This window comes from Candoia aspera, chromosome 2, assembly GCF_035149785.1.
Source record: "Candoia aspera isolate rCanAsp1 chromosome 2, rCanAsp1.hap2, whole genome shotgun sequence".
Classification (NCBI taxonomy): Eukaryota; Metazoa; Chordata; class Lepidosauria; order Squamata; family Boidae; genus Candoia; species Candoia aspera.
Genome location: NC_086154.1, coordinates 14,588,662 through 14,616,207, shown reverse-complemented (window position 1 = coordinate 14,616,207; position 27,546 = coordinate 14,588,662). Strand labels below are relative to the sequence as shown.

Sequence of the window (27,546 nt, the reverse complement as noted above, 5' to 3'; positions counted from 1 at the left end):
CTCCCTAATGCATTTGCAGGAAGCCATTTTGTGCTGGAGAGGATTGTTGGGAACGCCTTGGACTGAAAGAACAACAAATCTTTCAATACTAGAAGGACTAATGATGTTAGGAGTTTCGGGACACATCAGGCAAAGGCAGGGGTCATTGGATGCTTGGAAAAATGGAAGCCCCCCCCCCCCCAAAAAAGGCCAATGGATGTACAGATCTTGTGCCACTCATGGGAAATAGGCATTTGTGCTCTATCTGAGATGCTGAGCAACTGTGCCAAAATGTTGTGAGATTTCAACCACAGTTTGCACCACAACCAGCCTGTGTGACGTGCATGACTTGATGATATCTATAATTCTCAAAATTTCCAGAAGGTGTTAGATGAAAGGAGGTTACGATAACTCTGTATGGATGGTTGAGGTCTCTTTCTGTAAGAGACATGATTGCATGATGTTCACAATCCCAAGGGGTGTACTCCAAAGGGCCACCCTCCAGAAGTGCTAGACCACAGCTCCCACCAGCTCCCACCCTTGCCAGCAGGGTGCCCAGTTGTAGAAGGTTCCATGAGAAGGAGCTCCCTTTTTCGTTAAGCGCTGGGTGTTAGGGATGAAGCACAAGCTCGGTTCCTTCCCACACCCGGAACCAGGGGTAGATCCTTTCTCCAGAGAAGGATGCATTCAAGAACATGAATACTGAAGTCCTTGTTTCTACGTTGAAAAATTCCACCTGTTGGTAGAAGTAATCCACAAAGACACGAATCCGCCGGGGCTTCTTCTCAAAAGAAAGCTTGGTGTGTTGTGGGGCAGTAAAAGCCACGTAATTTCCTTTCCCCCAGTATTCTCCGATAGCCCAGATGCCTTCCTTGGTGCTAAAATCGGTCATTCCTTTTCGCTTCACTGACTCCCTGGCAACCCCCACCGCCCATTCTCCATCATGCTTTACTTCCACCTCCCAGCAGTGTTTTCCCGACTGGAACCCATTCTGGCCCAAAACCCACACCCGCTGGTTGAATCTTTTAGCATTGTCAGGACGTGGCTGTTCTTCTTCTCCCCATCTCACAGTTTTCCGATCCGTAGAAAGGATGAGGCGGCGATGAGCAGTGTCTGGATCAAAGGTCACGGAGTCTACAGGAGAAAAACAAAATAATGGATTTATCCGCAGCACTTCTGTACTCTTTTTTTTTTTTTTCCCAAAATGTGCTTGGTACAGTCTCATTCAGCAGAATCTGGACGCTACAGCTAACATTTTTGTGAACTCCCCAACCACTGAAAAAGTTTATTATTTCCAGAGCTTTTGAGCCAATTACATACTTTGCCAAAATGTACATCATCTGTAATTGATGTAAGAGAGATGAATTGCCACAAATGATGCCAATTCATGCAAATGATGCAATTTCAGATTTAATGGACTTTTGGCATTCACAGACGCCCTTCCCCAGAATGGTCCATTAAACCAAGATTTTACTACAGTCTTTCAGTCAAACCAGGTTTTAAGATACCAAATTGGTTCTTACTTCTACTATGTATAGACAATTTGTGGCTTCCATTCCAATTCCTTTTTCAATATCCATAATAATTTGCTTTGCTTAAAATGAAATTATTTTGTGGGTTAGGTCTTTTAATGCAATATATGTGGGCAAAGCTCTCATTTCTGCAGAGAATAACAGCTGAGACCTATTGATCATGACAGAAACTAATATTGGATATTGGCAATCTATTGATGCTGACCCTTGATTGTTGTTTTTGTCTTCTCTTCTAAACAGTTGTAAGCCTCCAGCACTTCTGCTGGTGTAGTGTATTAGAAATATATTTGGTGATTTTCTAGAAGTATATGTGTTCAATATTTTTTCCATTATTGTAAATTTCTACCCTTTCAAAATGGAAAACATTTTGTTGGATATCAAGAGAAAAGCTAAAAAAAAAGTACTGCTAATAAAAATAAACTGAAGTTAAAGGAAGTATATGATGAAAGTGATGTATATTTTGATTCCACCAGTGTGTTTATTACAGGAGAAAACAGCCTGAACATGTTATTTGTCAGAAGATGATGTCTGTTGAGATTCTGGAGCCAAGCAAACTAAAATTACATCTGGGAACGTTAAGCGAACAAGAAAAATGGTAAGATTCTAAGACTGTCTTTATGTAATAATTTAAATTACGATCTATTAGAAGAGGTATATTTATTGCTTGCCCAGCCCTAAGAAACCCCATGAAACAATTTTATTCACGGGGCCAAGGGCACTGCACAAATCCATTTATCATTTCCAGGGTCATGATATGTCAGAGCTGAGAACCTCTGCATTAAGTCCTAATGTGTTTGTTTTGATTTGCATCTCTGTGTTGCATGAACCTGAAAAATCAGGGCAGTTGAGTAAATCATGTCTAAATGTGTCATGTGAATACAGCTTCTTTTTACTACTGTAAAGTGCACATTGCTGTGGTTGCCTTTCCAAGGACATTCATAGAGAACTGCATCAGTCTTTTTCTCTGTATTCTGGATCAGTCAGATTGATCTGTACAAGCTCTTTTGGCTATCAGTATTGCAAGTCAGGGTTTTATACTTTTTAAAATATTTTTTATATTTTTATATAAGTTTTATATTCAACTTCAGAAAGCTAAACAAAAAAGCAAAAGAAATAATTTTAGATTACCTGTTAAAGTACCTGGGATCAATCCACATGAACTGTGTGAGGTCAGTGGGTAGAAAACGCCTTGTTTCTGTAACACTTTTAAAAAGTTCAGGTTATAAGATAGGGAGAAACGTGCATACAATCTTTATTTCAGTTCAGAAGCAGATCATAAATCATTTGCATATAAAATACAAACACAAAATATAAGTTTGGCTTGCAAGATTACAGGAACTGCCCCACCAAGGATTTTAACAGCCCTAGAAAAAGGATGTTATTTATCTATCTATCTATCAAATTTTTATTACCGCCCATCTCCCTCCAAAGGAGGGACACTGGGTGGTTGTTATACTGTATATCTGAAGTTGATGCCAACAAAGAAAATGAAAGCAGTAAAAAATTCTGCAGCCCAGTCCTGGTAGTGGGGAATATGTATGTGCTAAGAAAAGGGTCAGATAAAGACAGTGGTCAGATAAAAGAAATCAGTCCGAGGCAGAAATGTAATCTGATAAAGCGTCTCTAGCTCACATGAAAATGGAGGGAGGGGAAGGGGGGAAGCACTTTCAGACTTTCACGATTCTGTTACTGTAACCTTATAATAAAAGTAGTATTAGCATTGAAAACTGTGGTTTCCTAGTCTGGTTGACCTCAGAGGGCTGACAAATGGTTTCTCCAACCTTAAGGAAATACCATCCTCCTGGCTATAGCAACCTTTGAAAAGAAAGGGGTCAATAGGAGAGCTGGAGGCTACCCTGTGGGAATCAGCCAGTGGTGCCAGGGGTGGGGTGGGAGGGAGGAAGTCTCGCAAAAGCAGCCTTGTGACATTACACTGCAAATCCTGTTCCCTTTGTACAGACATTGTGTCATCACAAGCGTGTGTAAAAGGGGTGGAGTTTGTGGCACAGCCATGCATCACTGCTCTAGTGGTCTTGAGGAAAGCAGGAGGATCCTGTGCAGGAGGTGCTGCTGCTGGAATCAGCTTAATGTCCAGAAATGCAGCCATTTCCTGACCTGGATTCATTGATGGTCAAAGCTCTGCCTGCTGTCTTTTGAGGAACCGAAGGAATAAGGGGCAGGATGAGGAATAGTCTTGGAGCTAAACGTGGGCTATGTGGGGTTTCCACAGATTTTATTCCCACCACTGCAACTCTGTGAAGCAGATTTGGCTGAAAGAGAATGGCTGGGTTCCAGGGCTTAGTGGACACTCAAACTTCTATCTCCCCAGTTGAAATCTGACTCGGTAACCCACACCCCACCCCTGTCAGCAGATACCTACCTATCAGAAGAATGATTAGGACCAGGTTCAAAGCAACGCTTCCTCCCAGTATGACCCCGAGTGTGATTTTCCAGCATTTTGAAAGGCCTGTGGAAATACCATTTCATCATGGACCTTCAGCCCCCATCCAATTCTTCCTTGCCCACCTGATTCATATTATACCCAGTCTGGTCTGCCTCTCCAAGGGAAGCCATCATGTAGAAACGCCTTCTGTGACATTCTAGCCAGCTTCTGACTCAGAAAATGAAACTCTTTGTCCTGTTTCACAGACTGACTCAGAATTTGAATACAATTTACATTTATTAAAATTCAAACAACAATAAATAGAAGCTCAATATTAAATTGAAACTTATTAATTAACTATTAGGAAACTGAAGATCTATATGGAAATTGGAATACAACAAAATTTGATTAATAAAGCTCGGGTAATTAATTCTGAGGTAAATTGATTCTCAAAAGTCAATAGGAAGAAAAATAATCATTAGCAAACAGGAAATTAGGTATAAGGATCAAATCAATTGATGGTGCAGTGCTGAATTATCAATTGGATCAATTTAGTAGAAGTCATTAACTCAAGGCAATCACCGGCAGCTAGGAATGGATTGAACCATGTTGAATCAGAGGCAGAGGAATCTGGTTAACTGATTAGAAAATGGGATTAATCTGTGGTATGACAGGAAGAGTTGAAATGAATAACTGTGAGGTAATGACAGTGGCGATTTTGAAGGAACAGGATAAGTATACAGAAGCTGAGGCGGAGATTTACTCCTAATTGTTTTGACTATGTGCTTTGATTATCCAGCATTGTTCAGGAATTTCAGACCTGTCTAGTGCTCTGGGTTCTCAACCTTGTTCAGGATCTGCAGTCCAGCCTAGTCATGTGCCAAACTCCCAGCCTAGCCCAGCATCTCCAGCCAAGTCCAGCCTTATTTCGAGTTATCAGCCTTGTCCTGAGTCAGGGACTGGGTCCAGCCTGGATTGTCCAGTTCAGTCCAGTCCTGCCTCCAGAGCCAAGCCTTGCCCGGTGGTTCCAGTTCAGTCTTGCCTAGCTTCCAGGTGCCAGCCTAGTTCTGGTGGTGTTTCAGATCGCAGACACTCGCCCCCAGTCCAGTTTTGCCATGTGCCCTAGCTTCTTCCAGTCTTCCAGCTCCGGTCAGCAAATCCTGCCTGGCTGTTTTGCCACAGTCTGCTCCTGCAACCTTGCCGATTCTCCCGTTGTTGCCAGGGTGGTCTTGATCGGAATCAGCCTACCTCATTGATCACAAGGATTTATTATTGTAAATAGTTGTATTAATAAAGAGTGGTTTTGATAATAACCCTGTCTGGCTACCTCATAGTCTGAGCAGGACACTTTCCATGGAAATGGTGCTGATGGGTGAGAAGCCAAAGAGGCTGCAGAGTGGTAGAAAGGCATTGAATGGAGAGCAGTGGGGTTGGAGATACTCTGTGCTGCCTCCAACAATAGACTAAATGGCTCAACAACACCATAAAAAAACAACAACGAATGAAATTCTTCATGCCCTGGACAATCAGTTTAAGAAAACAGAAGCTTCTCCTGCAGAGGAAGGAAACTTTGGAAGGACTGTAAGACAGATTAGTCAACAAAGAAAGAATGTTGACAAAGTAGTTTTAGGTTGAGCAGACTAACAAGTTTCTCTTACATTGCATAACTGAGGACGCTTCTTCCTGGAAAGTTATGCAAGAAGAGGATACAGCATGAAAAGATACTTTTCTCAATCCTTTGACTTACTTGTGGATGTCTATGGCTTTGGCTGTCTTTGTCAAAACAGCCATTTCACAACAAGGACTGTGCCATTTCACCACAAACTCCGCATATACAGAAGAGACAGGCCTTGTGGCCCAATAGCCTGACGTTCTTTCATCATGTGCTTCCTTCTTGCCTGTCCACTCCTTTGTCCCCATCCAATTCTTCCTCGCCCACCTGATTCATATTATGCCCAGTCTGGTCTGCCTCTGCTACCTTTGGGATGCTTATTCATCAGCTTGAAAGTTCCATGTTTTAAAAAAGTTATCCTCTTTTCTGCCATCCCTCACTCCTGTCATGTTCACTGTTTCAATGTTCCTGGTACATCGTAACGTTTCGCATGTCATTTCCCTGATACGTGTTTGATCTCGGGAGGGAGGAGGATTCCACTTTGGGGAGTTGTTATCTGTTGGCTGCTGGTTTGGAATGTGTTTGGGTTATCTCATGTGTTCAAGGTTGCTTTCCCAGGATCAGTGGAAAACAGTTACCAGCACCTGGGAGGGGGGTGGTTGCTGCAGTTGGGCGAGGGGAGGGATTACGTTTCTAGCCGAGGGTTTTTAGTTTGTATTTGGCGCGCTTTTATTCATTCTCAGCTTTCTCTGTATTTGCATATTATACTTTTAATAAACCAGATATCATTAAGTACCTGCTTGTGAGTCTGAGTATATCAGGATAGGCAATCATTACAACTCCCCAATAAACTGCCATACTGTTTTCTCATGAGTAGGGAGACTATAATATCAGTAAAAGAGTCTAATTTGAATTGCACCCTGTAATGAGGTGTGTGTCTTATTACAAAAAGTTCAAACATAATAAAATGCATAAAATAAAAACAGGGAGATAATATAACAGTACCAAAAATATATAAAAAGTGCCTCCTGCCTTCTTTTGGAGCATGACCCAAATGGAGAGACAAAGACTTGCTATACCCTTGTAGTAAACTGTAAACCATAGTTTACAAGCCACACTGGCTAGCTTCCCAGAATATTCTGATTTAAAACCAAACAAGCCACATGATGGCTTAACACACAATCTATGAACCCAATAAATAGGATGGTGCTTCTTATGTTGGTAGGGAATTGCCAGCCAATGTAATTTGTAAACTGTGGCTTGTGGTATAGTGTGTAATATGAAGAGGGCTTCATGGTGTTAATTTGTCAGAAGGTAACATGTGGGAAAACCTAGACTAAACCTAGTATAGAAAGAGGTAACTGACTTTGAAAATGACTGCCTCTCCTTTGGCCAAGAATAGCTTTGGTTGGAATGATTTTTGGCAATTCTGTACAAACCAATTCTGGAAGGACTTGAAGTGCCATAGTTTTAGGTTGCCCTGCAAAGGCGAGTGATGTTCTATCCTGCTTAAACTGAGCTCATACATCATGCTAAGCACGTGTGCATACAAAACACCCAGCCGTTAACCATGTTTATATACTTCTGCATTCAACACGTTTTTCTGGAAGACTAACAGAAGCTTAATTGTTCCCTAGCCATTAACCTGGGTTTAGATGATGTACCAGACTATGGCTAAAACAGGATAATCTCTAACAAGCCATGATTATGGACTGTGATTAAGGCATCACTCCATTATAACCTAGTGTAAACTCAAACCATTCTGATAAACCAATTCACAATATAGCAGCCTATCATGAAAGTCCAGTCACCAGCCTGCTTCATATATGGCTTGTTTGTTCAGTCATTCTTAATAAGTAGCGTAAGCTGAGCTTCATGGCTGAGATGGTGATGAATTTGGGTCTCCCATAATTTTGTTCAAACTCTAATCTACCCTGCCCACTTTCCAGCATAGATGGGGGTTGTAATTACAATGTACCCAGAGGGGTACTAGAGTAAAAAAAAGGCTACTGTAACACTGTATCCCAAGTGGTCTCTTTCATTAACATCAACAACCAACACTATCATTAAATAGCCAGCTAAAGCCAACAGGAACTAACTTTCAATCAATACCTTCTGTCTTGCTGGGAGCAGTGTCCACGCAGATATTCTGTTCTGAAGGTTCTACTACCATGTAGCCCTCTTCATCTTCCATAATCAAAGCAATTGGCAGGAAGCAAGCAATACAAATGAGATAATACCTGACCTTTAGACCAAAATATTTGTTTTCAGTTCCCCTTCTATAGAACTGCCCCAAATGAGTGGGCGTTTCTCCTTTCCTTCTGAGATCCAGAGTTTCATTGCCACGTAGCAAAGAATATTAAAACATCTGCACCTTCCTCTTAATTGGAGAACACGTCCCACAAACAGGCAAGAAACCCAGCACTCGTGTGGTGAAAGAGGAACTGAGTCTGCAGAGAATGGGAAAATGCCTTTAGTCCAAAGGAAATCAACTCAACAGGAATCCCTGGATGACCTGCTAAAACTGAGCCAAAAGATGGGGAGAGCGGAGAAATTCCCACCAGCATCTGTGAAGAAGCCACCGAAGCAATTCCGCTGTGTACAACGGCCCGGGTTCAGAGTTTCACAAACCTGCTCCAGGAATCGGGGACGTTGAGGGCTGGGGGGAGAGAGAAGCCCATCCCACAAGTCTATTGCAAAGGAGTAAAGGGGGCTTTCCAATATCAATGGACTTGTTCTGCTACAAGAGTTGCAGATCTGGGCAAGTGTGAAAAACTCAAAGAATTAGCATGAAGTCAAGATAGGAAAATATCAAGCTAGGAATATAGGGATAAGAACATAGACCTAACAGGACACTCATAGATTAGATGAGCTAGAACTTGGTGTAAACTTGTAGCAATAGGACAAGCATAGATTAAGCTAGGCAGGAAGAAAATAAGTAGGGAATAAATGCAACCATAGTGTTAGCATTAAAAGTAAGGAGTTGAACTCTTACTAATTTTGTATAACAAAACAACCTCTAGTGGGACAAAACTAAAGCTGAGTCTTTGGGTCTATGGTCTGCACCAGCTTGAGAAACCCTTATCTTCTAAAGGTGGAATAGCTTTCTTGGAGTTGTCAAGCCACCCCTGAAAAGTAGGACAAGCCCTATACCCAGTGAATAGGATCCCCCAGCTTGTCAGTGATGTCATCTGAAGTCTGTCTCACAATGACTTTTGAGTATTGCATCCTTCCTTGTTTGGGCTTGTCATTTACACAAGAATCACATGAGAAGGAAAGGCCAGATAGAGACAATGGAAAAAGGAGGATTCCTTAAAGAAGGACAGTGATACCCTCCTTTTTCAAGACTATTTACCCAAGTGGTAAATTGATTAGTATCATCTCCATCCTTAGCATTCAATTAAAGATTCAAATGCCACAGCAGAGTTGCAATTTCAGGAGCCACCGAGGAGAATTAAATTACCAAGAAGCATTCTGAGACAGACCAAGTCCAAGTTTTGTACCTCAGAAGGATGCAAACAAGAATTGGAAGAGAGAATTGATCCAAAATTAGAGACACAATTCACCACAGTTCTCCAAATTGATTGATTAAGTGCCCTCAAGTCATTGTTGACTCTTAGCGGTTGTCAGAACCCACAATCAAAGAGCTGTTAAATCTGTTGATTGTGCTCTCTGCCATTGAAGCAATGCGTGTCAAGCTCCGGATGGGAGGGGGAGAGCTGCTGAGAGTTGGAAGGAATCCAAGGTCGTATCAGCCAGACGGCCAGGACTGGAATGCTGAACTGTTGAGGGAAAAGGGGGGTGGAATGTGGAGGAGGTTCTGATGTGCTTGTGTGCCTTTTATCAGGTAGCCTGTGTGAGAACTTTTCTAGTCGTGGCTTTTTGCTTAACATCTGCATTTCATCTGGATGCATGAGTCAGAACTTTATTGAGTCAACTGTGTCACAACTTTACAGTGACCACAAAGATAGATTTTCTCCAAGATGATCCATCCCTAACCTGGTCCTTCAGCCCTTCCAGCAATGTCACTGTAACTGAATCCATCCACTTGCTGCTGGTCGACCTCTTCGGTTTCTCTCCAGCTTTCCCAGCATCAGAGCCTCCTCCAGAAAGCTGGGTCAGTACATCATGTGTCCAAAGTAGGATAATTTGAGCCTGGTCCTTTGTGCCTTGAGTGAGAACTGTGGGTTGATTTGTTTGATGATCCATTGGTTTGTTTTCTTGGCTGTCTGTGGTATTCTTAGGAGTCTTCTCCCCAGATTCCACAAATTGGTATAAAACATTTTTAGGTTATTAATTTATATCTTAGATTTCTCTCCCCTTTGCATCCAAGAGCTCAAGCCAGAGTATGGAGTACTCCCTCCTAAAATCTGTAGTTAGTAAAGTCCATGAGTAACGGGCTTGTAAGAATGCCCATGACACAAGCTTTTCCAGAAGTATCTCATGGCATAAGCTTGAGAAATGAAATAGACCTTTGGAACTAGCAGCCAGAATTTCCACAAAAAAGAACTGTCAGTCCATCCAGCAGGGTTTCTGACGGTTCCCTTGCGGACCTTGGTTTGATGGTGTCATCTCAAACAGCACACCTCTATGACCCCTGCACACCTCTATGACCCCTGTTCCCAGCAGGAATCTCTGGATATCAGCCAGTTTGATTGGCCAAGAGAGACAAGCAGGGGCCCCTGATTGGCTACTTTGGAAGGATGCCTAGGTACTGTTTTGCTGTCCCTAGAGCCACAGGAGGGGGCAAGGTTCTGTTTGCACGGGAGACCTGCTGACATAGGAAGTGCAGCAGGGGTAATGCTCCTTGAAGTCGGGTTTGAATCCGATGGTTGGTGAGGATGTGTGTCAGCACGGGGCCATACCTAAGGCCAAAAGTACAAAAGATGCCTACAGTACTTGGCAATTTTGCAGCCTGGATCTATGACTGATTTCCTGGAAGACAGACTTTACAGCATCTATTATTTTCTCCACAATTGCTTAAAAGTAGAACGGGAGCCTGAAAGGATGTTAGTGCCCCAAATTACAACCTCATCCAGGTAGCTCCATTAACAATGTGCCCATCCATCGGTTGTGTAATGATTGCCTTTCCTAAATTATACTCAGACTCACAAGCAAGAGCTTGAATCAAATATGGTTTATTTAAGAATAGTATGCAGGTACAAAGAAAGCTGAGAATGAGCAAAAGCATGCCAAATACAACCTAAAAACCCTCGGTGCGAATGTAAGCCCTCCCCCCGTACAACCATTTCAAATTCCCCATCCCAGGTGCTCCTAACGAGTTCTGCTAACCAACAGGTAAAAGGGACCTTGAACACAAACGATAACCCAAACACATTCCATCCCCATGAAGAGAGATAGCAAGCCTGGTACAAGGTCTCCCAGCAACTCCCTCCCAACCGGAACGCGCGTCAGCACCATGGCATGCGAAATGTTACGATGTAAATCAAACATTGCAACGGCGAACATGACATACCGCCCCCCCCCAAAAGAAAACCCCAACAAGATGAATAGTAAAAAGAACAGTCAAGCTGCAGGCTTCAAAGGATAAGCTAGGTGAAAATGGTGAATTAAATCAGGAGCGTTGACGTGGCGAGCAGGCACCCACTCAGGGTGGGGGAAGTGCTTCCAGCAAATGAGGTACTGCAGGGAGTTGTGAAGCTTGCAGGAGTCGACGACCACCATGATTTCAAAGTGTTGCTGGCCATCGATCATGATAGGAGCAGGCAGAGGAGGTTGGGGGTGCCAATGAGCGGAGTGGTGGGCTGGCTTGAGTAAGCTGCAATGGAAAACAGGGTGTAAACGTTTTAAATTGTGGGGCAACTCAAGCTTGACAGTAACAGGATTGATAAGAGCAACAATGGGGAATGGCCCAATGAATTTGGGGGCAAGCTTCTTTGAAGGTTGAGGGGATTTTATGAACTTAGTGGAAAGATAAACTTGATCCCCAATTTTGAAGGTGTGTTGTGGAGAACGGTGTTTGTCAGCGTGGCATTTGTAGGTAGCCTGGGCATCGCTCAGAGCCTGCCGAATGATCGGCCAGGAGTTGGCCAGCTGCGCAGCCCAATCATAAGCCGAGCAGGAGGTAGAAGGGGGCGGGGGCAATTCAGGGATGGGAACAAAGTCCTGGCTGAAAACAACCCGGAAAGGGGTCTGCCCAGTACTCTGGTGAACGGCGTTGTTGTAAGCCACTTCTGCAAAAGGCAGGAGTTCGACCCAATTGTCCTGATGGTAGTTGGTATAGGAGTGAAGAAATTGCTCCAGGGCGGAGTTAAGAATCTCAGTAGATCCGTCCATCTCTGGATGCGATGCCGCTGACAGCGCTTGTTTGGTGCCAATCAGCTTCAAAAAAGACCGCCAAAATTGGGAGGTAAATTGTGTCCCGCGGTCGGTCACCAAACGGGAGGGGCAGCCATGGAGACGGTAGACAAAAAGAGGCGAGCCAGCTGCTGAGCAGACGGCAAGGAGGCACACGGAATAAAATGGGCTTGTTTGGAGAAGAAGTCCTTTACAACCCAAATGACAGTTTTCTTTTGACTGGGTAGGAGGTCCACAATAAAGTTCATAGAGATCTTGGCCCAGGGATGAGATGGGCTGGCCACAGGTTGGAGAATCCCTTGCAGTTTCCCCACTTTTTGTTTTGACATGGCACAGACAGGGCAGGAGGCAACATAGTCTTTGACATCCTGCCGCAGCGAGGGCCACCAAAATTGGCGGCGGACCAAATGCAGGGTTTTGACGAAACCGAAATGGCCCAAGTTATCATCATGGGAGCAGTGCAACACCGAAGCACGCAAAGTTTCAGGTACATAAAGGCGGTGGCCGACCCATGCGAGATCATCCTTGAAGGAAACTTTGTCTTGATTAGCCAGCAACCAAGTGTCAGATTTCACTGCCTGGAGAAAGTCGGATTGCAACTGACAAGGGAGCGGCTGTCTGTGGGTTTGTGCGGGGGTGGTGCTCTGAGCTGGCGGAGCGTGGGTTTGGCTTCGGGTGACAGCAGCCAGTCCCAGTTGTGGCAAAGAGAGAACAGTACCAACCACTTGAGGGGTTTGGTCAAAATCTTGAGGCAAGTGGGACAAAGCGTCCACGAGAAAGTTTTTCTTGCCGGGTATGAACTTCAATTGGAAGTTAAACCAACTGAAAAATTGAGCTCAGCGAATTTGTTTGGGGCTCAGGCGGCGGGGTGTGTGGAGAGCCTCTAAATTCCTGTGGTCCATCCAAACCTCGAACGGGTAGGCAGCCACCTCGAGGTGGCGCCAAGTTTCTAAAGCAGCTTTGACAGCAAAAGCCTCCTTCTCCCAAACATGCCACCGGCGCTCAGTCTCAGAAAATTTTCTGGACACATAAGCGCAGGTCTGAGGATGTTATTAGAGTCTTTTTGCAACAATATAGCCCCAATAGAAAAGTCAGAGGCATCTACTTGGACAACGAGGGGGCGTTCAGGATCAGGGTGGCGCAAAATAGGTTCTGCAGTAAAGAAAGTCTTTAGTTTCTCGAATCCAGCCTGGCATTCTGGAGTCCAATTCAACACTGCCCTGGGGTGTTTTACCTTGCGTGTTTCCCCCAACCCTTTTGTGTGAAGCAGGTCTGTGAGGGGCAGGGCAATTTCAGCAAACCCCTGGATGAACTGGCAGTAATAGTTGCTGAACCTGAGGAAACTTTGCAGCTGCCGTCGGGTGTGAGGGCGTTCCCAAGTTAAGATAGCCCTAGTTTTCTCAGGGTCCATCTCGATCCCCTTGTCAGAGACTCGATAGCCCAAATAGTCCAGTTGAGTTTTGTGGAATTCACATTTGGACAGTTTGGCATACAGCTTGGCTGCCCTTAGTTTCTCCAACACCTGCTTAAGAAGGCGTTCATGCTCCTCCTCGGTTTCAGAGTAGATAAGTACATCTTCCAAATAGACCAAGACCCCTTTAAATAAGTGATCATGTAACACTTCATTAATCAATTGCATGAACACTCCAGTCGCAGAATGGGAGGACTTTGTATTGGAAGGAGCCCAAGGGGCAATTAATAGCGGGTTTCCACTCGTCTCCAGCCCGTATGCATATACGAAAGTAGGCTTTGCAGAGGTCGAGCTTAGAGAAAATTTTCCCTTTTGATAGGTGGGCTAACATGTCTTTCATTAGAGGCAGAGGATATTTGTTACACAGGGAGACTGAATTTAACCCCCGATAGTCTGTACAAAGTCTGAGTGTGCCGTCCTTCTTTTCCCGGAAGAGCACTGGCACTCCAACTGGGGAATTGGCAGTTTCAATGAACCCCCGTGCCAGGTTTTTGTCAATGAACTCATGCAATGCCTCTAGTTCTTTCTTAGTCATTGGGTAAATTTTCGGTTTGGGCAGTTGTGCGTTGGGAAGCAACTCTATTGCACAGTCAGTTTTGTGATGGGGTGGCAGCTGGTCTGCCTCCATTTCCCCAAATACATCTGCAAAGTCTCGGTAGCGGTCTGGCAGCCCTTCCAGCTGCGGTAAGTTGGGGTGCGGTGCTGCAATTGCAGCCCTCCCCCCCCCACACTTAAGGGTCTCCCCACTGGAGGGGCTTGGTAAAACCCATTGCTAAAGGTAAGGGTTCAGTGCTGCCAGTTTATATAGGGGTTTCACCAAGTTAACCAGGGGATCCCTAGAATTACCATGTGTCATGTACCATGGGATCACCAACAGGTGCAATGATGAATTTTAAAGCCTCTTTGTGACTGCCCATTTGCATTGCTACATTCCTAGTGAAATGAGTTGCTGGACACCCCCCCCCCCCCGCTGTTGACCCATCTAGCTGGGTAAAGATCAAAGACTGCTGGAGAGGGAAACTAGGTAGGTCTAGCGCAGTCACTAGATCTGGGTGGATGAGGCACCTTGAACACCCAGAGTAAACCAGAGCCCAAACTTCCGTGGTTCGGGTGTGGGAGCCCAGCTTCACCTTCACTGCCAGGGTGGGGCAATCAGCACTCACCATAGCGCCCTCATGCCCATCTTCCTCCACCTGCCCCAGGGCGCAGTTCAGGGCAGGTGGCTGGCGTTTCCTGCCGGCTCTTTTGCACCCTCCTCAACCTCTGCGTAGAGATATAGGTCTTCTTCCATGTCAGTAGCACCTTTGGCCACAGTCGTTCGGTGTGACGCCTGGGGCGACTTAGTCGGGGCTTTCGTCACTTGATCTCTGGACTTGAGTTTCGGGCACTCGGCAGCTCGGTGGCCTCCTTTCCCACAACAGAGGCACTGCCCTCACGCATAGTGGCGATCCTTCTCGTCTCCTACTCGGTGGCTTGGTGGGGCAGCTGTTGTTCTGCTCCAGGGTCCCCGCGTCAGGGTTGTTGTTTTCTCGGTTCGTCGGGTCTGCATGTAGGTGTGCTGGGCATGCTCAGCCTTTCCGGCCAAACACATCCACTTGTACAGTGACTCCGGATCATCCCTGCCCAGCACCCATCGGAGGACATCTCGGTTAAGTCCTTCTTTAAACCTCTCGATGAGTGTTGATTGGGACCAGTCTGCCGGGAACCTTGCCTGCCAAAGCTTTAAATTCTAGGGCATAGTCGGCTACCGACCTGGGTCCTTGGGTGAGTTCCTTGAGCGCCTCCTTAGCCCTGGCTTTGGTAGGGGGTCCTCAAAAAACAGCTTCAAGGTGAACATGAAGTCGTCGAACGACCTGAGTTCAGGAGCGTCAGCTTCCGTCAGCTGGACATACCAGTCCGCTGCTCTGCCTTTCAGCTTAGGGGTAATGGCCGATATCTTAGCCTCCTCAGAGGTGAAACATGACCTGTATTGCTTCATGTAGTTCTTCGCGTTGGTTAGGAAAAAGGAAAGTTTGGTGGGGTCCCCATTGAATTTGACAGCAAAGTCCTTCGCCACCTTCCCGGTTGGAGGGGAACCAGCTGCGGGTTGAGCGGTAGGGCCCCTGGACACCCCAGAGGACCCTCTTTGTGGTGAGGCTCTGTCGTGATGTCGTCTCCTGCCTTGGATCACCTGTGGTCTGCTAGGAGGAGGGGGAGAGGGCTATGGGGAGCAAGGACTCTCATCGCAGCTTCCCTGGTCACCCATCGCGATCGACAGGGTTTTGTCATGAGTAAGGATGGCGAGCAAGGGGCTCCCACCCAGACTGTCAAGCGCATGCGTAGCACTGAGGAACTGTTCAGCCATTCAAAGAGACACAGATCGGGACCGCCTTAACCTTTGGGGTTTATATGGCTGGGTTTTTCCCACGCTTCCTCAGTTTGTTAGGATTCTTGTTAAGTACTAGTAATAAATATTAGAGACCAAGTCATTGTCTCAGTGTGTTTCCTGGTAGTCAGGACAGGTTTTCAATAGGTCCTCTATCGACTCCACCTTCGCCTCCAACCTTCTCATCCTCTCAGGGATCACTGATTCTTCCCCTCGTCGGGTGTCAGGTCGTTTCTCTGGTGCCACTTTGGTCGATTCCCCCTCAGGAGTCAAGGGGAACCGATACTTCCAGGAAGTCCCAGCCGCCTCTTCCTTAGGTTCTCTCTCATCGCTGGATCCCCCCAGCTCAAGGCTTGAGCTAGATCCCCTCGGGTAGAACGAAATGTCGGGGGAAAGGGGGCTCTTCGGCGCTGGATCAGCTTGTGGTTCCAGCCCTCTAGATGTTGGTCTTAGTTCAGTCATCGTTAACTATTTTCCTCACAAGGAATATGCTTGGAAGGAGTTAATGGGAATCACAAAGATTCTCAGATTTATGTAATGATTGCCTATCCTAAATTATACTCAGACTCACAAGCAAGAGCTTGAATCAAATATGGTTTATTTAAGAATAGTATGCAGGTACAAAGAAAGCTGAGAATGAGCAAAAGCGCGCCAAATACAATCTAAAAACCCTCGGTGCGAATGTAAGCCCTCCCCCCGTACAACTGTTTCAAATTCCCCATCCCAGGTGTTCCTAACGAGTTCTGCTAATCAACGGGTAAAAAGGACCTTGAACACAAACAATAACCCAAACACATTCCATCCCCTTGAAGAGAGATAGCAAGCCTGGTACAAGGTCTCTCAAGCAGCTCCCTCCCAACCGGAACGCGTGCCAGCACCATGGCATGTGAAACGTTACGATGGACATTAACCATTGCAACGGCGAACATGACAGGTTGAGGAGGCCTGATGCCTGGACCACCAACTAACCAACCATGCTTTGTCCTATGGTGTGTCAACCCAACCTGGGTGGATAGTGCATGGTGCCCTGGGCTCCAAGAAGATTGGATTAATAGAATAAGTTGGGGCAATAAACATACTCAGCAGAAAAAGCCACTGTATGGAATGTGGCTTATTTTATTTTATGTATTTGTCAAACTTATATAGCTGCCATCTCATGAATATAACTCTGAGCGGCGTGCAGAAAAACAGAACAATTAAACATAAAAGGTATTAGGTGAAAGGAGGTTACGATAACTCTGTATGGATGGTTGAGGTCTCTTTCTGTAAGAGACATGATTGCATGATGTTCACAATCCCAAGGGGTGTACTCCAAAGGGCCACCCTCCAGAAGTGCTAGACCACAGCTCCCACCAGCTCCCACCCTTGCCAGCAGGGTGCCCAGTTGTAGAAGGTTCCATGAGAAGGAGCTCCCTTTTTCGTTAAGCGCTGGGTGTTAGGGATGAAGCACAAGCTCGGTTCCTTCCCACACCCGGAACCAGGGGTAGATCCTTTCTCCAGAGAAGGATGCATTCAAGAACATGAATACTGAAGTCCTTGTTTCTACGTTGAAAAATTCCACCTGTTGGTAGAGGTAATCCACAAAGACACGAATCCGCCGGGGCTTCTTCTCAAAAGAAAGCTTGGTGTGTTGTGGGGCAGTAAAAGCCACGTAATTTCCTTTCCCCCAGTATTCTCCGATAGCCCAGATGCCTTCCTTGGTGCTAAAATCGGTCATTCCTTTTCGCTTCACTGACTCCCTGGCAACCCCCACCGCCCATTCTCCATCATGCTTTACTTCCACCTCCCAGCAGTGTTTTCCCGACTGGAACCCATTCTGGCCCAAAACCCACACCCGCTGGTTGAATCTTTTAGCATTGTCAGGACGTGGCTGTTCTTCTTCTCCCCATCTCACAGTTTTCCGATCCGTAGAAAGGATGAGGCGGCGATGAGCAGTGTCTGGATCAAAGGTCACGGAGTCTACAGGAGAAAAACGAAATGATGCATTCATCTACAGTACTTTTGTACTCTTTGTTTCAAAATGTGCTTGGTACAGTCTCATTCAGCAGAGTCTGGATGCTACAGTCAACATTTTTGTGGACTCCCCAACCACTGAAAAAGTTTATTATTTCCAAAGCTGTTGGACTTTAATTTTTTGTAACAAAACAACCTCTACTCATCCTTTGCCAAAAATGTACATCGTTTGTACTTGATGAAATTATATGAATTGCCACAAATGATGCCAATTCATGCAAATGATGCAATTTCAGATTTAATGGACTTTGGCATTCACAGACGCCCTTCCCCGGAATGGTCCATTAAACCAAGATTTTACTACAGTCTTTCAGTCAAACCACGTTTTAAGATACCAAATTGGTTCTTACTTCTACTATGTATAGACAATTTGTGGCTACCATTCCAATTCCTTTTTCAATATCCACATGGTAATAAGAATTTTAATGTGTGTATTCTATATGTATTTCTACTTTTAAAAAGCACCTAAAACTGCCTTTAACAGGTCATCCATCACCCTATGCCAGGTGTTCACAAAATCTGGTTGGGACCCCCCTGGAGTTGTGAGCTACTTAGAAAGAGGTCACAAAAATTGTTTAAATGTTGCCTGAGGCTTGGTATTTGAACTCACTAGCCTTCTTAACTTGCTTGCAATCTGCTTGCTATTTTTAACAAAGGCACAAGGGTTTAATGAACCACCAGCAATATACAGTACTCTTTAAATTATTACATACATTGTAGAAGACTATTTTGAACTTAACTTTTTCATACTTCTATGTCGTTTTCTTCTATAAAATCATTAAAGGGATCCATTATAATCTTCCATTATGCCAGAAACTAGTAGTGCTAATAAAAATAAACCCAAGTTAAGAAAGTATATGATGAAAGTGATGTATATTTTGATTCCACCAGTGTGTTTATTACAGGAGAAAACAGCCTGAACATGTTATTTGTCAGAAGATGATGTCTGTTGAGATTCTGGAGCCAAGCAAACTAAAATTACATCTGGGAACGTTAAGCGAACAAGAAAAATGGTAAGATTCTAAGACTGTCTTTATGTAATAATTTAAATTACGATCTATTAGAAGAGGTATATTTATTGCTTGCCCAGCCCTAAGAAACCCCTTGAAACAATTTTATTCACGGGGCCAAGGGCACTGCACAAATCCATTTATCATTTCCAGGGTCATGATATGTCAGAGCTGAGAACCTCTGCATTAAGTCCTAATGTGTTTGTTTTGATTTGCATCTCTGTGTTGCATGAACCTGAAAAATCAGGGCAGTTGAGTAAATCATGTCTAAATGTGTCATGTGAATACAGCTTCTTTTTACTACTGTAAAGTGCACGTTGCTGTGGTTGCCTTTCCAAGGACATTCATAGAGAACTGCATCAGTCTTTTTCTCTGTATTCTGGATCAGTCAGATTGATCTGTACAAGCTCTTTTGGCTATCAGTATTGCAAGTCAGGGTTTTATACTTTTTAAAATATTTTTTATATTTTTATATAAGTTTTATATTCAACTTCAGGAAGCTAAACAAAAAAGCAAAAGAAATAATTTTAGATTACCTGTTAAAGTACCTGGGATCAATCCACATGAACTGTGTGAGGTCAGTGGGTAGAAAACGCCTTGTTTCTGTAACACTTTTAAAAAGTTCAGGTTATAAGATAGGGAGAAACGTGCATACAATCTTTATTTCAGTTCAGAAGCAGATCATAAATCATTTGCATATAAAATACAAACACAAAATATAAGTTTGGCTTGCAAGATTACAGGAACTGCCCCACCAAGGATTTTAACAGCCCTAGAAAAAGGATGTTATTTATTTATCTATCTATCAAATTTTTATCACCGCCCATCTCCCTCCAAAGGAGGGACACTGGGTGGTTGTTATACTGTATATCTGAAGTTGATGCCAACAAAGAAAATGAAAGCAGTAAAAAATTCTGCAGCCCAGTCCTGGTAGTGGGGAATATGTATGTGCTAAGAAAAGGGTCAGATAAAGACAGTGGTCAGATAAAAGAAATCAGTCTGAGGCAGAAATGTAATCTGATAAAGCGTCTCTAGCTCTCATGAAAATGGAGGGAAGGGAAGGGGGAAAGCACTTTCAGACTTTCACAATTCTGTTACTGTAACCTTATAATAAAAGTAGTATTAGCATTGAAAACTGTGGTTTCCTAGTCTGGTCGACCTCAGAGGGCTGACAAATGGTTTCTCCAACCTTAAGGAAATACCATCCTCCTGGCTATAGCAACCTTTGAAAAGAAAGGGGTCAATAGGAGAGCTGGAGGCTACCCTGTGGGAATCAGCCAGTGGTGCCAGGGGTGGGGTGGGAGGGAGGAAGTCTCGCAAAAGCAGCCTTGTGACATTACACTGCAAATCCTGTCCCCTTTGTACAGACATTGTGTCATCACAAGCGTGTGTAAAAGGGGTGGAGTTTGTGGCACAGCCATGCATCACTGCTCTAGTGGTCTTGAGGAAAGCAGGAGGATCCTGTGCAGGAGGTGCTGCTGCTGGAATCAGCTTAATGTCCAGAAATGCAGCCATTTCCTGACCTGGATTCATTGATGGTCAAATGAATCTGCCTGCTGTCTTTTGAGGAACCGAAGGAATAAGGGGCAGGATGAGGAATAGTCTTGGAGCTAAACGTGGGCTACGTGGGGTTTCCACAGATTTTATTCCCACCGCTGCAACTCTGTGAAGCAGATTTGGCTGAAAGAGAATGGCTGGGTTCCAGGGCTTAGTGGACACTCAAACTTCTATCTCCCCAGTTGAAATCTGACTCGGTAACCCACACCCCACCCCTGTCAGCAGATACTTACCTATCAGAAGAATGATTAGGACCAGGTTCAAAGCAACGCTTCCTCCCACTATGATCCTGAGTGTGATTTTCCAGCATTTTGAAAGGCCTGTGGAAATACCATTTCATCATGGACCTTCAGCCCCCATCCAGTTCTTCCTTGCCCACCTGATTCATATTATACCCAGTCTGGTCTGCCTCTGCTACCTTTGGGATTCTTATTCACCAGCTTGAAAGTTCCACGTTTTAAACAAGTTACCCTTTTTTCTGCCATCCCTCACTCCCCAATAAACCGCTATACTGTTTTCTCATGAGTAGGGAGCCTATAATATCAGTAAAAGAGTCTAATTTGCATTACACCCTGTAATGAGGTGTGTGTCTTATTACAAAAAGTTCAAAAATAATAAAGTGCATAAAATGAATATAACATATCATAACATAATCTAACCAAAAATGTATAAAAAGTGGCCGCTGCCGATTTTTGGAGCACAACCCAAATGGAGAAACTGATAAACATGCTATACCCTTGTAGTAAACTGAAAACCATAGTTTACAAGCCATAATGGCTAGCTTCCCCGAATATTCTGAGTTAAATCCAAACAAGCCACATGATGCTTTAACACACAGTCTATGAACCCAATAAATAGGATGGTGCTTCTTACTTTGGTAGGGAATTGCTATCCAATGTAATTTGTAAACTGTGGCTTGTGGTTTAGTGTGTAATATGAAGAGGGCTTCATGGTGTTAATTTGTTACACCAGGGTTAAGGGAAGTATATTTTTTTGTCACAAGGTAACATGTGGGAAAACCTAGACTAAACCTAGCATAGAAAGAGGTAACTGACTTTGAAAAATGACTGCCTCTCCTTTGGCCAAGAATAGCTTTGGTTGGAATGATTTTTGGCAATTCTGTACAAACCAATTCTGGAAGGACTTGAAGCGCCATAGTTTTAGGTCGCCCTGCAAAGGCGAGTGATGTTCTATCCTACTTAAACTGAGCTCATACATCATGCTAAGCACATGTGCATACAAAACACTCAGCCGTTAACCATGTTTTTATACTTCTGTATACAACATGTTTTTCTGGAAGACTAACAGAAGCTTAATTGTTCCCTAGCCATTAACCTGTGTTTGGATGATGTACCAGGCTATAGCTAAGTTAAGATAACCTCTAACAAGCCATGATTAAGGCATCACACCATTTTAACCTAGTGTAAATTCTGAAAAGACACTATCTACATTTATTGGTGACTGGAAATTTATGAATTTATTGGTAACTGACTCTTATGGACTTTTTGGTAGAAATGAAAAAAATGTACTTCTGATTTATGGCTTCGATGATTAGACAGGATAGATTATAGAAAGAAGAGAATCATGATATAACTTTAGTGAGAGAAGTTAAAATATAATAGTACTTATTTAGAACTGCTGTGAAGAATATCAGAAGCCACTTCCTTCTTTTTTCTTTCCCATTTTTCTTCAACCTTCTTTTCTTGTACATTATTTTTTAGATTTTTTATCCCGCCTTTATTATTTTTATAAATAACTCAAGGCGGCGAACCTACCTAATGCTCCTTCCTCCTCCTATTTTTCCCACAACAGCAACCCTGTGAGGTGGGTTGGGCTAAGAAAGAGCGACTGGCTCAAAGTCACCCAGCCGGCTTTCTTGCCTAAGGCGGGAATAGAAGTCACAGTCTCCTGGTCTCTATCCTGGTGTCTTAAGTACCTTTTTTGCTTTCTTTCCTTTTGTTCCTTTTCCCTTATTTTACATTAGTTTGTAGTAATTTTTATCTTTTTTAAAAGTTTGAATAAAAACCATTCTATCTATCTCTTAGAGTAACCTCAAACCATTTGTTAAACTGATCCACCATATAGCAGCCTATCATGAAAGTCCAGTCACCAGCCTGCTTCATATATGGCTTGTTTGTTCAGTCATTCTTAATAAGTAGCGTAAGCTGAGCTTCATGGCTGAGATGGTGATGAATTTGGGTCTCCCATAATTTTGTTCAAACTCTAATCTACCCTGCCCACCTTCCAGCATAGATGGGGGTTGTAATTACAACGTACCCAGAGGGGTACTAGAGTAAAAAAAAGGCTACTGTAACACTGTATCCCAAGTGGTCTCTTTCATTAACATCAACAACCAACACTATCATTAAATAGCCAGCTAAAGCCAACAGGAACTAACTTCCAATCAATACCTTCTGTCTTGCTGGGAGCAGTGTCCACGTAGATATTCTGTTTTGAACGTTGTATTACTGTGTAGCCCTCTTCATCTTCCATAATCAAAACAATTGGCAGAAAGCAAGTGATACAAGTGAGATCATTCCTGAAGCTCAGACCAAAATATTTGTTTTCAGTTCCCCTTCTGCAGAACTGCCCCAAATGAGTGGGTGTTTCTCCTTCCCTCTGAAGATCCAGAGTTTCATTGCCAGATGATGAAGAATTTTAAATCAGCCCCACCTTCCTCTTAACCGGAAAACACATCCCACAAAACAGACAAGACCTAGCATGTCTGTGGTGAAAGGGGAACTGAGTCTGCAAGTCTGCAGAGAATGGGAAACTGCCTTTAGTCCAAAGGAAATCAACTCAACAGCAATCCCTGGATGACCTGCTAAAACTGAGCCAAAAGATGGGGAGGGGGGAAGAGATTCCCACCAGCATCTGTGAAGAAGCCCCTGAAGCAATCCCACTGTGTACAACAGCCCAGGTGCAGAGTTTCACAAACCCGCTCCAGGAATTGGGGACATTGAGGGCTGGGGGGAGAGAGAAGTCCATCCCACAAGGCTATTGCAAAGGAGTAAAAAGGGTTTTCCAAAATCAATGGACTTGTTCTGCTACAAGAGTTGCAGACCTGGGCAAGTGTGAAAGACTCAAAGAATTAGCATGAAGTCAAGATAGGAAAATATCAAGCTAGGAATATAGGGATAAGAACATAGACCTAACAGAACAGATGGACACTCATGGATTAGATGAGCTAGAACTTGGTGTAAACGTGTAAAACATTGTTCTAGACGTTAGACCTTGTACACGCCATCTCTTTGCACGCCAGCATGTCTGCTGATCATGTTGGCTTGGGTTGAGGGTTTAGGACATCTGGGTCTCAGAAATGGAGCTCCCCTTTGCTTTATACAGGCCACTGCTCCTTCTGCTCGTGGGGACGCTCGTAGAGACGAGACTTAACTGGGGACACGGGGGGCGGGAGGGGGTCCCTGCAAGGCTTTCGGAACGGGCGCGGGCTCCTGATTGGTTGAGCCGGGAGCGCAGCACTTGGCTATTTGTCACCTCCCGGAGCGAGCCCGGGCGAGCTCTCCTGCCCGGAACCATTCTCCGCCGGTGGCTTGCTGGTGGCGGGCGCCTGGCGGACGCCGATGCGTGAATGCTTTACAGCATCCAACCCAGGGGTGTAGAGTCGTGTGAATCCTGCCGTTTGCGCATGCTGGTGAGAGAAAAAGGTGGGGGAGGGAGGAAAGGTGCCGCTCCTCTCTGACCCCGCCCTACCTTTCTGGGGACCCCTTTAAATAGTCAAGCGTATTAGGCTGGTCTTCAGCAAAGGATCATTACCTTGTCGTGGTGCTGGAGCTTGAGCACCTCAATGATGCCATGAGCTAAACCGTGAAGGGCCACCCAAGACGGGAAGGTCATGACAGAGAGGTCAGACTAAATGCGATGCCTGGGGAAGGTAATGGAAACCCACCCCAGTATTCTTGCCGTGAAAACTAAATGGATCATTACAACCAGAGATATGTCGGTATACCATCGGAAGATGAGACCCCCAGGTCGGGTGGTCAAAATGCTACTGGGGAGGAACAGAGGATGAGCTCAACTAGCCCCAGATGTGATGACGCAGCTAGCTCAAAGCCGAAAGGATGGCTAGCAGCCAATGGTGCTGGTGGTGAACGGCGAATCCGATGTTCTAAGGATCAACACACCATTGGAACCTGGAATGTAAGATCTATGAGCCAGGGCAAATTGGATGTGGTTATTGGTGAGCTGTCAAGATTAAAGATAGACATTTTGGGCGTCAGTGAACTGAAATGGACTGGAATGGGCCACTTCACATCAAATGACCACCAGATCTACTACTGTGGACAAGAGGACCACAGAAGAAATGGAGTAGCCTTCATAATTAATAGTAAAGTGGCTAAAGCAGTGCTTGGATACAATCCAAAAAACGACAGAATGATCTCAATTCGAATTCAGGGCAAGCCATCTAACATCACAGTGATCCAAATATGCGCCCCAACCACAGATGCTGAAGAAGCTGAAGTAGAGCAGTTCTATGAGGATCTGCAGCACCTACTGGACGACACGCCTAAAAGAGATGTTATTTTCATCATAGGAGACTGGAATGCTAAGGTGGGCAGCCGAATGACACCTGGAATTACAGGTAAGTATGGCCTGGGAGAACAAAATGAAGCAGGACATAGGCTGATAGAATTTTGCCAAGACAACTCAATGTGCATAACAAACACGCTCTTCCAACAACCTAAGAGACGGCTTTATACATGGACTTCACCAGATGGACAACACCGAAATCAGATTGATTACATCCTTTGCAGCCAAAGGTGGCGGACATCTGTACAGTCGGTAAAAACAAGGCCTGGAGCTGACTGTAGTTCAGATCATGAACTTCTTCTTGCACAATTTAGGATCAGACTAAAGAGATTAGGGAAGACCCACAGATCAGCTAGATATGAGCTCACTAATATTCCTTGGGCTGGAGGAATCTAAGGCTGGAGTTAAAATCTCTGGAAGAAACATTAACAATCTCAGATATGCAGATGATACCACTTTGATGGCTGAAAGCAAAGAGGAACTGAGGAGCCTTATGATGAAGGTGAAAGAAGAAAGTGCAAAAGCTGGCTTGCAACTAAACCTCAAAAAAACCAAGATTATGGCAACCAGCTTGATCGATAACTGGCAAATAGGGGGAGAAAATGTAGAAGCAGTGAAAGACTTTGTATTTCTAGGTGCGAAGATTACTGCAGATGCTGATTGCAGTCAGGAAATCAGAAGACGCTTAATCCTTGGGAGAAGAGCAATGACAAATCTCGATAAAATAGTTAAGAGCAGAGACATCACACTGACAACAAAGGTCCGCATTGTTAAAGCAATGGTGTTCCCCGTAGTAACATATGGCTGTGAAAGCTGGACCATAAGAAAGGCTGAGAGAAGGAAGATCGATGCTTTTGAACTGTGGCGTTGGAGGAAAATTCTGAGAGTGCCTTGGACTGCCAAAAGATCAAACCAGTCCATTCTCCAGGAAATAAAGCCAGACTGCTCACTTGAGGGAATGATATTAAAGGCAAAACTGAAATACTTTGGCCACACAATGAGAAGACAGGACACCCTGGAGAAGATGCTGATGCTAGGAAGAGTGGAGGGCAAAAGGAAGAGGGGCCGACCAAGGGCAAGGTGGATGGATGATATTCTAGAGGTGACGGACCCGTCCCTGGGGGAGCTGGGGGTGTTGATGACCGACAGGAAGCTCTGGCGTGGGCTGGTCCATGAAGTCACGAAGAGTCGGAAGCGACTGAATGAATAAACAACAAATATTCCTAAGGAATATGCAGTGGAGGTGAAGAATAGATTTAAGGGACTGGATTTAGTAGATAGGTCCCGGAAGAACTATGGACAGAAGTTCGCCACATTGTTCAGGAGGCGGCAACAAAATACATCCCAAAGAAAGAGAAAACCAAGAAGGCAAAATGGCTGTCTGCTGAGACACTAGAAGTAGCCCAAGAAAGAAGGAAAGCAAAAGGCAAGAGTGATAGGGGGAGATATGCCCAATTAAATGCAAAATTCCAGAGGTTAGCCAGAAGAGATAAGGAATTATTTTTAAACAAGCAATGCGCGGAGGTGGAAGAAGACAATAGAATAGGAAGGACAAGAGACCTCTTCCAGAAAATTAGAAACATGGGAGGTAAATTCCAGGCAAAAATGGGTATGATCAAAAACAAAGATGGCAAGGATCTAACAAGAAGAAGAGATCAAGAAAAGGTGGCAAGAATATACAGAAGACCTGTACAGGAAGGATAACAATATCAGGGATAGCTTTTACTGTGTGGTCAGTGAGTTAGAGCCAGACATCCTGAAGAGTGAGGTTGAGTGGGCCTTAAGAAGCATTGCTAATAACAAGGCAGCAGGAGATGACGGCATCCCAGCTGAACTGTTCAAGATCTTGCAAGATGATGCTGTCAAGGTAATGCATGCTATATGCCAGCAAATTTGGAAAACACAAGAATGGCCATCAGATTGGAAAACATCAACTTATATCCCCATACCAAAAAAGGGAAACACTAAAGAATGTTCAAACTATCGAACAGTGGCACTCATTTCACATGCCAGTAAGGTAATGCTCAAGATCCTGCAAGGTAGACCCTGGCAATTCATGGAGCGAGAATTGCCAGATGTACAAGCTGGGTTTAGAAAAGGCAGAGGAACTAGAGACCAAATTGCCAATATCCGCTGGATAATGGAAAAAGCCAGGGACTTTCAGAAAAACATCTATTTCTGTTTTATTGACTATTCTAAAGCCTTTGACTGTGTGCACCATAACAAATTGTGGCAAGTTCTTAGTGGTATGGGGATACCAAGTCATCTTGTCTGCCTCCTGAAGAATCTGTATAACGACCAAGTAGCAACAGTAAGAACAGACCACGGAACAACGGACTGGTTTAAGATTGGGAAAGGAGTACGGCAGGGCTGTATACTCTCACCCTACCTATTCAACTTGTATGCAGAACACATCATGCGACAAGCTGGCCTTGAGGAATCCAAGGCTGGAGTTAAAATCTCTGGAAGAAACATTAACAATCTCAGATATGCAGATGATACCACTTTGATGGCTGAAAGTGAAGAGGAACTGAGGAGCCTTATGATGAAGGTGAAAGAAGAAAGTGCAAAAGCTGGTTTGCAGCTAAACCTCAAAAAACCCAAGATTATGGCAACCAGCTTGATTGATAACTGGCAAATAGAGGGAGAAAATGTAGAAGCAGTGAAAGACTTTGTATTCCTAGGTGCAAAGATTACTGCAGATGCTGACTGCAGTCAGGAAATCAGAAGACGCTTAATCCTTGGGAGAAGAGCAATG

The 27,546-nt window shown here is 44.4% G+C and overlaps 1 protein-coding gene across 1 annotated transcript; it reads right to left on the bottom strand.

The window, feature by feature from the left end:
• Positions 1 to 329: 329 nt before the first annotated feature.
• LOC134488924 (E3 ubiquitin-protein ligase TRIM7-like) lies at positions 330 to 22,787 on the bottom strand. Its single transcript, XM_063291279.1, has 4 exons — positions 22,652 to 22,787; positions 3,892 to 3,978; positions 2,640 to 2,714; positions 330 to 1,113 (listed from the first exon to the last, which is right to left on the bottom strand). Exons 1-4 carry the CDS (start codon positions 22,731 to 22,733, stop codon positions 590 to 592), a joined length of 768 nt encoding a protein of 255 aa, XP_063147349.1. The 5' UTR covers positions 22,734 to 22,787; the 3' UTR covers positions 330 to 589.
• Positions 22,788 to 27,546: the final 4,759 nt, after the last annotated feature.

Coding starts and splice junctions, on each gene's coding strand:
- LOC134488924 (XM_063291279.1), bottom strand. CDS start 22,733: ATGGAAGATGAAGAGGGCTACACAGTAATACAACGTTCAAAACAGAAT. Junction 2,715..3,891: donor CCTAATCATTCTTCTGATAG/GTAGGTATCTGC, acceptor ACTTTTTAAAAG/TGTTACAGAAACAAGGCGTT. Junction 1,114..2,639: donor GATCCCAGGTACTTTAACAG/GTAATCTAAAAT, acceptor TTTCTCCTGTAG/ACTCCGTGACCTTTGATCCA.